Genomic DNA, 12,014 nt, shown 5'->3' with positions numbered 1-12,014 from the left:
GCCGCGCTGCCGCCGCCTCCCGCCTGCCCGCGACGCCTCGCGCCGCCAGCCGCCGCCTCCCGCCTGCCCGTGCCGCCGCCGCGCCAAGCCGCCGCCGCCGCGGTCCGCCTCGACGCCGGCCGGCCCCACCTCCGTCCTCGTCCCCTCCGTGAACAGTGATCCGCGGCGGCCTCGATTCCCGTGCGCGAGATCTAGATCCAAAAACCCTAGGTCAAATTCGTCTAAGTCCCAGATATTTTCAGTTCAAGTGCTTATGTTCGTAGCTCCGTAACTTTGCATCCGTAGCTCCGATGCATGCATATAGCATATCAAAATGTTCATCTCAGAGAGTACATCATTTCATTCCATTGCATCATTTTCATTTGAGTTCATATTGATGCCCGAAATGTTGTTAGAAGAGGGCTACTTGAGATAATTGTCAGATCTGCTACTCCATTTAGCTTTTTGTCATTTTTGCTATGATTAATGTGTGCATGCTATGGCCATGAGTTCTACATATGTTATGTTAAGGGTTTGGTCATGTGTGTGGTGACTTGTGCAAGCTTGCAAAGTGGTGCACTTGCTAATTCTGTTTTCAGGGACTTAGAAATTCCACCAAGTCCTTGATCTGTTTATCTCATGATGCCATATGTTCTTGTTGTTTCCTAGTGATCCGTGCCTCTTTTGAGGATGATCAGTAAGAATGTTTTGTTAATCTTGTAGTGCTCTATCCATCCATGTATTTGTTTGCAATTATGGAGCAACCTAGCTTGAGTCAATCGAGCTCTACTTTTAATACTTTGTGAATCTGGGCAGATTGTCAACTTGTTTGCAATTTTGCCGATGATGTTGTAGTTGATCCGTGCATGCTATGTTATTATTCTTGCCATGTCTAGCTTGCATTTTGTGCCTTCTTGATGGGTGTATGCTTGTCTTGCCATTACTTGCACCGTAGTGAGTGCATCGAGCTCGTAAACATGCCTACTTGATATCTGTTTTCAGCATGTGTCAGTTTTTCACCAAGTCTGAAAGCTGATTATGTTTTTGCTATGTTCACATGCTTGCAATTGTATTTTCTGATCCCTTTTGGCTCAAGGTCACTAAGGGACTTTTGTTAAGCTCTTTGAGTAGCTCCATGCCATGCTTTACTTTGTCATGATCAGGTCCTGTAGCATGTAGTTTTGTTGCTCCGAAGTGGGCTACCTGATCTGAAATTCCAGACAAGTGTTGATTTCACAAAGTCTGAGATCTGTTTGTCATATGCATTTTTGCCATGCTTGTTTGAACCTATTAATGGATGAATTGGCCGTAGCTCAGTGCTAGACTTTTGTTAAGCATCTTGTATGCATCCCTGCCATGTATTTTGTTGTCTTGTTTGGTTGTTGTAGCATGTTCATCTCATTGCATTAAATGGCTACTTGCTGTAAATCGCAGACCGGTGTCATTTTTGAATCGCTTGCCATTTCCAAACCGTAACTCCGATTCCGGCGTTCTTTATATCGTTTTCACGCGATTTCATCTCATCTTTCCAGTGGCACACTTGGTTTTCCAAGTTGAGGCCAGGTTCATGCTTTTCCTGTCATATCTTGCATTTCGCATCCCGCATCGCATCCCGCATAGCATATCATCATTGCATCATATTGCTTGATCCTTGCACGTGGTTGATTGTATCCTTGTTGCTTGTTTGTCTTGTTTGGGTAGAGCCAGGAGACAAGTTCGCTAATGAGGAGCCTGTTGAGTTTGCTTTCGAGGATCCAGTCAACTCTGACAACTGTGCACGCAAGATGATCATACCCTCGAAATCACTACTATCTTTGCTATGCTAGTTTGCTCGCTCTTTTGCTATGCCATTGCTACGATGCCTACCATTTTCTTTCAAGCCTCCCAAATTGCCATGTCAAACCTCTAACCCACCATGTCCTAGCAAACCGTCGATTGGCTATGTTACCGCGTTGCTCAGCCCCTCTTATAGCGTTGCTAGTTGCAGGTGAAGATTGAAGGCCGTTCCTTGTTGGAACCTTTATTTACTTGTTGGGATATTATTATATTGCTATGTTATCTTAATGCATCTATATACTTGGTAAAGGGTGGAAGGCTCGGCCTCTCGCCTAGTGTTTTGTTCCACTCTTGCCGCCCTAGTTTCCGTCATATCGGTGTTATGTTCCCGGATTTTGCGATCCTTACGCGGTTGGGTTATAATGGGAACCCCTTGATAGTTCGCCTTGATTAAAGATTTTCCAGCAATACCCAACATTGGTTTTACCATTTGCCACCTAGCCTTTTCTTTCCCTTGGGTTCTGCAGACTCAAGGGTCATCATTATTTTAACCCCCCCGGGCCAGTGCTCCTCTGAGTGTTGGTCCAAACTGTCAGCTACCGGTGGCCACCAGGGGCAACTCTGGGCTGGCCTACCCGTACCTAGGACAATCTGAGTGTGCCCTGAGGAAGAGATATGTGCAGCTCCTATCGGGATTTGTCGGCACATTCGAGCGGTGTTGCTGGTCTTGTTTTAACCTGTCGAAGTGTCTTGAATTACCGAGATACCGGGTCTGATCGGAACGTCTTGGGAGGAGGTCTATTCCTTCGTTGACCGTGAGAGCTTGTCATGGGCTAAGTTGGGACTCCCCTGCAGGGATTGAACTTTCGAAAGCCGTGCCCGCGGTTATGGGCAGATGGGAATTTGTTAATGTCCGGTTGTAGATAACTTGAACCTTAACTTAATTAAAATGAATCAACTGAGTGTGTTACCGTGATGGCCTCTTCTCGGCGGAGTCCGGGAAGTGGACACGGTGTTGGAGTAATGTTTGCGCAGGTTGTTCTCTAGTTTCTCGCTCGTGCTTTGCCTCCTCTTCTCGCTCTCTTTTGCGAATAAGTTAGCCACCATATATGCTAGTCGCTTGCTGCAGCTCCACTTAATTTTACCTTGCCATACCTATAAGCTTAAATAGTCTTGATCGCGAGGGTGCGGGATTGCTGAGTCCCTGTGGCTCATAGATTACTATTACACCAGATGCAGGGCCTGATGATTCCGCTCCAGGAGACGCGTATGAGCTCAAGTGGGAGTTCGACGAAGACTCTCAAGGTTACTATGTTTCTTTTCCCGATGATCAGTAGTGGTGCCCAGTTGGGGGTGATTGGGACCGTGTCGCTTGTTGGGTTATCTTTTATTTTGGCGCCGTAGTCGGGCCATGAGTGTTTGGATGATGTAATGTTATTTATGTACTTGATTGACGTGGCGAGTGTAAGCCAACTATTGTTATCTCCCCTTTATTATGTATATTACATGGGATGTTGTGAAGATTGCCTAACTTGCGACATATGCCTTCAATGCGATTATGTCTCTAAGTCATGCCTCGACACGTGGGAGATATAGTCGCATCAAGGGTGTTACAGAGAGAGCCCCGCTTCCTCTTCTTCTTCCTTGACCTTCCCCCTAGATGGGAGAAGGGTTTCCCCTCTGGTCCATGGCCTTCATGGCATGGGAGAGGTGGGAGCCCCTCCGAGATTGGATGTGTCTCTTTGTCTCTCTCTCTCTCTGTTTCTGCGTTTCAAATTCTGCCCTTTCACCGTTTCTTATATTTCTGGAGATCCGTAACTCCGATTGAGCTGAAGTTTGGACACGACTTTTATCTGCATATTAGCTTTCTTGCGGTGAAAGAAGGGAACCAACCGCCTTACGGGGTGGCTACGAGGGCCCAGGGCGCGCCTGACCCCCTGGGGCATGCCCCCTGCCTCGTGGCCCCCTCGGGAATCGTCCCGCGTTGATTCTTATTCCAAAAAATCACATATATTCCAAAAAAATTCTCCGTCAATTTTTATCCTGTTTGGACTCCATTTGATATGGATTTTCTGTGAAACAAAAAACATGCAACAAACAGGAACTGGCACTGGGCACTGGATCAATATGTTAGTCCCAAAACTAGTATAAAAATTGCCAAAAGTATATGAAAGTTGTATAATATTTGCATGGAACAATAAAAAAATTATAGATACGACGGAGACATATTAGTTCGACGCGACGCCCTCGAGGAAAATGGAGTCGGCTGACCCCAGACCAAGAAGATGAGGCTCCTGCCAGTGGGGACGCCTGTTGTAGATCCCGCACCCGGCAGCGCGGGGAGAAGCGGTGAGCCCTCCCCCACCGGATCACAGAAACTCGTAGAATCACGGGTGGACCGCATCAACGATCTCCCGGATGCCATCCTTAGGAGATCATCTCGCTTCTCCCCACCAAGGATTACTGCCGCACCCAAGTCCTCTTAATTCGGTGGCACCCTGGTGCGCCATGCCCCTTAATCTCGACTGTCATCAACTATCTCTCCATAATGATTTTCAACTCCCCAGAGCTATCATCTCCTCCCACCAGGGCTTCGTTCAAAAGCCTCTGCATCCTGTCATGCTTCCTGAGCAAGCATACCATGCTCTACACGATGGATGCTGTCAGCATTCTGGGAACGGGGATCCCCAGACTTGCCTGCCTACGGCCCACGGCGTGGCTGAGCTAGCAGGCCCGTACGGCCCATCTTCATCGACAAGGCATTCAGGACCCTCACTAGGGGCCAAGCCTCGTAAGGCGAATGACGCAAGACTAATGGCCAAGACTGGTGTACACGACATACGACGGCATCTCTATGCACAAGCCAAACAACAGACAATACATGAGCAATATATAAGTATGCAACAAAAGGATCAGAAGAGAAAAGCAAGACATTAATAGCACGATTCATGGTCCTACTAATAAATAGCATCGATTACATCTAAGTTGAACGACTGTCCAAACCAAAGAGACATACAATTCATTAAAGTTTAATTACAACATGAGCCAATCAATGTTTCAGAACTACACATAGCATCACTACTTTCGACTCGACTCATGGGACCGGAGCGTGGATGAAGCCGCCTTCTATCGTGATGGTCATGAAATCGCGGGCGTTGTCAGCCTGCATTTGTAGCGTTGTATCTATCTCACTGTTGGACGGTTGATATCTGAGGTAGAACTGCCCCGAGTTATGAAGGACATCTTGATGGATGATTTCCGCAAACTCCGACTGGATGCGAAAGAATCCTTGTCTGATGTCAGCGTCCTAGATTGCCGACAAGCTCATGGCCCAATCTTTGAGATTATCTGGTAGCAGAAGGTGATGATGGTCCCGTACGATCGCCCGCATGTGATGGAGGGCGTAGTAGGCATCCTTCTGACCGCCAGGCGGCTGCTTGACGCAGCAGAATTTAGTATTGTGGGCGAACACGTGCCTGCCGTACCTACGAACTGGCCTGGTGAAGGTGCCTCCAGATTTGGTGTAGCCGGGGAGAACATCATCAAGAACTTTCTTGATATTTGTGTAGTCTATCTTGGAGTCACGGTTTGGGTCGAAATACGTGGCCATGGAATATTTTGGGCTTAAGAGGATGAGTGTGCAATGTGTGCCACTGCATAGAACACGGAATGTTAGAAAAAAAAATGATTGAAATCTAAGAAATCATATGTTACGGGGCGGTTAAGGGATGACTTACTCAGGAAAGTAAGACACGAGGAAGTTATCCTTATCTGGGTTTTCCAGAATGACGCCTTCGAGGTGTGAACTCGTGACTTGGCGGTCCCCAGCGCTGCCCAAGAGCTTGGCACGCATGTAGAAGGGGTCGACTATCACGATGTCCGGGGTCTTGTCTCTAATGATCTGCATCTCCATACTCAGCGAAAACAGCCGAACGAAGGTGTAGTGCAGTTGATGAAGGTTAAATATAGCAAAGATGTCATCAAACCGCAGGATGATAGTACCACCGATGGTGCCATCCACAAAGCCCTTGCCCTCTGGCACCTTGGCCACGAAAACCGGGTATGCCACATCATTCTCTCTGAGACGCCGCTTCTCCAAAGAAAGAACACTGTCATGCAGACTCCGCATAGCATCGGTTGCAGCATTGAGCATATTTGTCGGTAGCATCGCCCTACCCACCACATGAACCCTCATCGAGATATCCTTAGGTGAAGGTGGCCCGTCCTGAGCACGGATCGTACTCGGTGTCGGCTGGCTCGCACCGGCACCCTTTTTAGCCTTTCGTTTCCATCCCTTCTTCTTGATCTGCTGAAATGGGACCGAGTTCTGCTCACAGACCGCCTTCTTGAGCGTGTTGGGGCTGATAATATTTCGCACCTCAGCTATCTGAGGCTCGGTGAAGGCGGCAGCTGGAGGCATCTCCTGAGAACTGAACGCCAGATGACGCTTGTTGCAATTGGGTTTCTCGGCCGTACCAGCTAGTTCGCGGTCGTCTTGGTTGGGTTCTTAAGAAGGAGGCCCGCAGAACTCGTCACCGACCCATGTTCGGCAAAGTACTTATCGACGTTGGTAAATGTACCATCGTCGTTGTCGTCGTCTGGATCATGTGCCATATGCATGTCCAGATCCTGTGCCATAGGGATGTCCGACATGCCCGGTAGCGTTGCGGCGTTCTTGCCATGGCTTGGCGCCGGCACGACTGGCGGTCTTGTCTGTGGGGTGGTGTCTCCCATCCCCAAACGAATCTGGCTCTTTGGCCAAAGCAGGGGCCAGCTTACGCAGGCGCTGAGGATCATCTCATCTTCTTCGTCAGCCCCAGCAGGTCGAATCGGAGGTAACAGCTCGTCGCAGCCTGGCAGCACCCGAACCACTTCAACCCTATACACTGTGGGTGGCATCGGATTACCGTGGAACACGGGGTTGCCCGGTTGAACGATTCTGCCCTTGGCGACATCGACCAACTCGCCGCCCACGAAGTGCAGGAGAGTGCAAGGAACATCAGCGGCGCCCTGCGAAAACATGTAGGGCGTCAGGGATGCCCAGTCAAAGGCAAGGAGATTAAGTCATCGGCCGAGAGGCTTAGTTACCGTGATGCCGTCGAGCTCGGCTAATGTCAAGGCACCGCCAACGGCGGGTGTGCAACTGACGAAGGGGCCGCTTGCTGGCGAGGTGCCGGCCGGCGTACACCCGGGTGCATTAAGCTCCAATGCCCGTGCCGGTGCCGGAGACACGAATACCGCCTCTGCCGGAGACACCAATGGCGCCGCCTGCACGTTGTGCGAGTTTCTGGCCGTGAAGCTGGGAACCGGGGGAGGCCCCTGTTGGCCGCCCGCAATCCACGTCGTCATCCCATGAATCAACGTAGGCACCATGGCATTGAGCGTCGTTCCCAGTTGTTGTTGCACTTGCTCTTCGACAATCTCCGGAATCCGCGCCACGTGTGCCTTGAGTGCTTCAACCTCGCGCGACTGGCTTTCCGAGCTGGTCTTTTTCTCCTTTCGCCCACCAGCGGTATAGTATGACGACCATTTTGTGGACAAGCCTTTGCCGGCCACACGACCAGCTAACGTCGGCTTACTGAGCTTATCCTTGTTTTTCATTACGTTCAACGCCCTATTTAAAGGGTGTCGAAAGGGGAGCTCTGAGACGACCCCGCGCTACTACGTTCATTGTCCTGCGCAAGGAACGTGAACCATTTAGAAATATTGGGGATTAATTAGAATGCAACCATATGGAGCTAATTACGCAGGGGATGTATTCCTTACCAGAACAAGCTCAAGCGCCCTGGTCTTCGGATCCGTGGTAAGCTCCTTTGTTACCAGGTCCTCCTTGTACCGGGCCCTGAGAAAGTTCATGGTCTGCTTGTCACGGTATTTCTCGAAGCGGGGCGGTAGGCCTTGCTCGGCACGCTCCGCGTCCTCCTTGTCCCATATAGGCTCCGCCACTCTGTAACCGCCGGGACCGAGTTGGTGGACCCCTAAGTTCAACTTCCGCATTTCTTTCCCCCACTGACTTGATTCGGAGGTTGCGCTGCTCTCGCACTTGATCTTGAACTCCTTGTAGTCATCTTCGCTCATCAAAGGATATTTCGCCTTGATCTTCTCATAACTATCACCTTTTTCAATCATTGCCTTCACCGTGCTTTTCCAAGTAGACAGGGCCATGCTCATCCACGTGAGGGCGTCACTGTTCACTTTATTCCCTGAGAGGCGTGTGTTTGCAAACTCATCGGGGAACTTGTATTGTTCGTGCAGCTTCGTGAAGAGGAGGCTGCGCAAATTCCCTCGGTCCTTATGCCTTAGGTTCTCGGTGTTGATCGAGACGGTGCTCCGGAGAATGCACCCGAGCTGAACCGAGTACCCCTTGACTACTTCTTTGGGCGCCGTCGGATGCCCGTCAGAGTTCACTTCAGTAAATTCTTCCCTGACGGTGCCGAGCACGCTCGGGTGCCGGTCCTTCTGTTGCCTCTTCGGTTGGCTGCCATCTGTGCGTGCGCCGCCATCATCAGTGGTGTCATCCGCGGCACCATCATCAGTGGTGTCATCCCCGACGCCACTAGGGGTTGTGTAGTCAGGATCGGTGTCTTCCGCGGCGTCCTCATAGCGGTGAGGTTCTTCCTCCAACTCCTGGGACAGCTCCCAGAATTGCTTGCCGCCCGAACTGTCGGCCTCATCGTTGTGGGCCATGTTTCGCTCTAAATAGGAAAAAAGTTTGGTCAAAAAGTTCGTTATTGTCAAGGAACAAGATCATGGTCTCATCATTTAGGGTTTGTCAACACCGAGGCATCCTAAAAGCTAAGCTTTTATCATTTAGGGTTTGTCGACGCCGAGGCACCCTAAAAGCCTAAGCGTACATCATTTAGGTTCTCATCGTGACACCGGGGCACCCTAAAAGCAAAGGTTTCATCATTTAGGGTTTGTCGATGCTGAGGCGCCCTAAAATGCTAAGTTAAGTTTTCATCATTTAGGGTTTATCGATGCCGAGGTACCCTAGGTTGGGCCTAATCACTTGGCACTAATCTCTTGGCTCTATTGCCACCTATGTTGGTTATATCATCTAGGGTTTATCGATGCTAAGGAGAATTCTAAGTTGGGCCTAGTCACTTGGCTCTATTGCCACCTATGGTTTAATGCAGCAAGAATGGCGGGGCAGTTGATCCTACTTAACTAAGTACTAAGATACCCCGGCCCATGCATTAGTCGCAAGTACCCCATATGTCCTATTTTTAGCAAAGTCATGCTAAAGTTCACGGAAAATTTCAGCATGACCTTTGCTGAAAATAGGACATATGGAGTACCCGAATTTGCCGGAACGGAAGTTAATCGACATTCCGGCAAACTCAAGGGCCTCTCAGGGTACCTGCAAATTCATCATGACACAATGGTCGGAGACATGATCATCGTCTTTACAAGTCTTTCTCAATGTGATCAATTGATGGATCAACACGTAAAACATGTCCAATAAGAGCATATAATTCAACAACTCCACTGAAAATGAGAGCTGAAAGATGCAGGGAGCACAAACAGCTCAGAAAAATCAATCCATCTAGCATTTCAGGTTTTGCTAGAAATACCTTTAACGAGGGATACAAATAATTTTCATTTTCATATTTTAAGAACTATAAATAAACCATCCAGTAAGTATAATCAAGGTAATCAACCATTCCCATAAAACAAGACAGGTTTTATTCAGTACTGCTAATATGGTTGGAGATTACTATGAACATGTGGCAAGACTACTTTGATAACAAGGGCCACTAGTTGGCCAGTAGTTGAACTAGCAGCTTGGCCATCACTGACGCCACGCACTGCTGTGATAGCTCTCAGAAGTAACCTCCAATGCTCCGACAACCGACATAGATAACCTATCTCAAAGATGAGCCTCAAGACAAGCTTGTTATTTCTTTTTCACAGATTTGTTTGCAAGTTCTGATATGTAATAAAGATGAGCCTCCAATGCTGATTTTTTTGCCTCAAGACAAGATGAACCTCCAATGCAACAAGTAATAAAATGTTTGCAAGTTCTGATATGTAACTGGTCTTAGTAATCATGGATACTTGTAGGTGTTCTCCTGAGTATTGAGTTTTGGTTTCTGTTAAACACAAAATTGCAGGGTGAATCTTTTTTGTATTGTTTGATCATGAACACTTCACTGCTCTATTAACAAATTCAGTTCAGGTATTTTATACCATGTTAAAGATAGTAAAGTACATAGGTTTAGCCCTGGTCCTTAGATTCAGTTTCCTAATCTTTTTGTTTTCTACAAAATATTCCCAATCTTCATGATGCTGGTAAGAAAAGAGCTACTCTCTAAAACTTTTATCTATTTATACCTGTAAATTAGCACTCTGATGCTGGACTTGACAAATGATCCCACTATGTTGTTTGCTAGAATCTGCAAAATGATCCCACTATGTTGACAAATGATCCCACTATGTTGTTATACTTGAGAACACTGCAACAAAATCAAAACCACAATAAACAGTTGTCAGATATAACAGGTAAAATTACACAAAGCATCTGAATACACATAAATCAACCAATTGAATCTCTAAGCAGTATGCTTAATGGCACAAAAACAGTTGCAGAACAGTTTTTTTCTAGTTTTCTACACCAAGCTTTCAGAATCTCGCCTGTTTGGTTGTTCACCGAATTGGCCCTATGCCTCTGAGGTTTGAATACCAAATAATGTTTGGATGACAAACTTTGGAATTGCATAGCTATTTTTTGTTTTCTTTTTTAGAACGAACTCTCAAGAAGATTATACCTTGTTCTACATGAGTCAAAACTGAAATCTGCTCACATGTGTACAAAGTCTATCTAATTAGCAATCCACAAGTAGTCTACTAGCAGCACTCAGGTCACCTCCGTAAGTAGCAATGTAGTCTGCTTATGCGCAGGGATTTCTTTGAAACTCATATACTACTGAAATTCAGAATAGATCATCCAGCTTGATACTACTCCTCAAATTACTCATACGCAAGAAAATGTACCACTTCACCTATCTAACATGTATACTAATTTCATCACTTAGTAAAAAAGACAAACACTGAATATTTTTGGTGCACCTGAGCTTCAGGAAAAGGCAGCAAGCATCCAGCTTGATACTCCTCAAATTACTCGTACACAAGCACTATACTTAGTAAAAAATATAGTGGCCACATCCGGGTCACCGCCGGTTATGACCCCATCCCCTTGCACCTGTAGCTCTATCTTCTTGTTTCACATGGCCACATGGGGATGGGGACGAGATTGCCGAATAGTGGTCGCTGCGGCCGCCGGGCGAGATGGTGGTCGACGCTGGGCTTCCTCTTGTCCACATGCCGGCCGGGATGGGGATAGAGACCGGTCTCCATGGTCATCGCCACCGGAGATGGAGACAGGGAGTGGAGGGATGCGGGAGGGGGAGGAGCAATTGAGGCTACTGATACTTCCTACGCAGGGAGGAATCACTCCGAATTTGTACGGCGTGGGATGAGACGAGAGGATGGGAATTTTCCAGAACCGAACCTGCGGGAAGAGGTGGGCGACCTTGTGGGCGTCGAAGCGGGAGCCTAGGAGCGCGGGATGGCTATGCCATCGTACAAGCAGGCGGCGGGGATCTCGGTGCCCCTGACTCCCGTGGTGGTGCGTGGTGGACTCGGTGGGGAGGCGGGGGGCTCGATCTAGGCCTGGACGGGCGGCTTCTTCACGGTTGGTCGCAATCGCAGTCGCAAGGAAGGAGAGGGGATAAGAAGGCAGGGAATGAGAGGCGGCGGCGTCGCTGACGGCGTGCAAGCGTGGCAGACGGAGGGGGCGGAGCAAGGCGGGGCGGCGGCGTATGATTGGGGCGGAGCAAGGCAAAGTTAGGTCGAGTGGGGGATCTGGCGAGGGAGGGAGAGAGGCCAGAGGGGAATAGGTGGAGTGGGGGGAGGGTTAGCAATGGCGCACCTCCCCCTAGTGCGCCATAAGTACGACGACAGCGATGGCGCACCTCCCCCTGGTGCGCCATTAGTATTTTTTTATTACAGTTCGATCTCTCAGGTTATATTCCACCTAACCGTATCTCCATTAGAACAGACACACTAGCCCGACTGGTTAGCACGCAGCACACACACTAGGAGGTCCTGGGTTCGATTCCCAGGCTCCCCAATTTTTGTTTTTATGCATTTTTTTCTTTGCACATATCTTTTTATCCATGCATCCAAATATAACATGTCACATATGGTAGATGCTCAGAATTTCATGTAGAAAAATAATATGCAGTTTGTTGCCATGT

General features: G+C 48.4%; 1 protein-coding gene across 5 annotated transcripts; it reads right to left on the bottom strand.

Moving 5' to 3' along the window:
• Positions 1–2,817: 2,817 nt before the first annotated feature.
• LOC147964858 (uncharacterized) lies at positions 2,818–11,654 on the bottom strand. 5 transcript variants are annotated; one of them, XM_087527667.1, is made up of 3 exons: positions 11,267–11,654; positions 10,090–10,211; positions 2,818–9,848 (listed from the first exon to the last, which is right to left on the bottom strand). In XM_087527667.1, exon 3 carries the CDS (start codon positions 8,440–8,442, stop codon positions 7,498–7,500), a length of 945 nt encoding a protein of 314 aa, XP_087383793.1. In that variant the 5' UTR covers positions 8,443–9,848; positions 10,090–10,211; positions 11,267–11,654; the 3' UTR covers positions 2,818–7,497. The 5 variants fall into 5 exon arrangements, with proteins under 5 accessions (XP_087383793.1, XP_087383795.1, XP_087383796.1 ...); XM_087527669.1 differs by having other exon boundaries at positions 2,818–9,620; XM_087527670.1 differs by lacking the exon at positions 11,267–11,654 and adding an exon at positions 10,825–11,248.
• Between the last annotated feature and the right edge of the window lie 360 nt (positions 11,655–12,014).

The sequence above is a fragment of the Triticum urartu genome, chromosome 6A (assembly GCF_056163025.1).
Source record: "Triticum urartu cultivar PI428250 chromosome 6A, HENAU_Tu73, whole genome shotgun sequence".
Classification (NCBI taxonomy): Eukaryota; Viridiplantae; Streptophyta; class Magnoliopsida; order Poales; family Poaceae; genus Triticum; species Triticum urartu.
Note: the sequence above shows the minus strand (reverse complement) of the source record. Positions and strands in the feature narration are given on the sequence as shown.

Excerpts from the sequence above, each read along its gene's own strand:
- LOC147964858 (XM_087527666.1), bottom strand. The coding sequence starts at position 8,442 with ATGGCCCACAACGATGAGGCCGACAGTTCGGGCGGCAAGCAATTCTGG.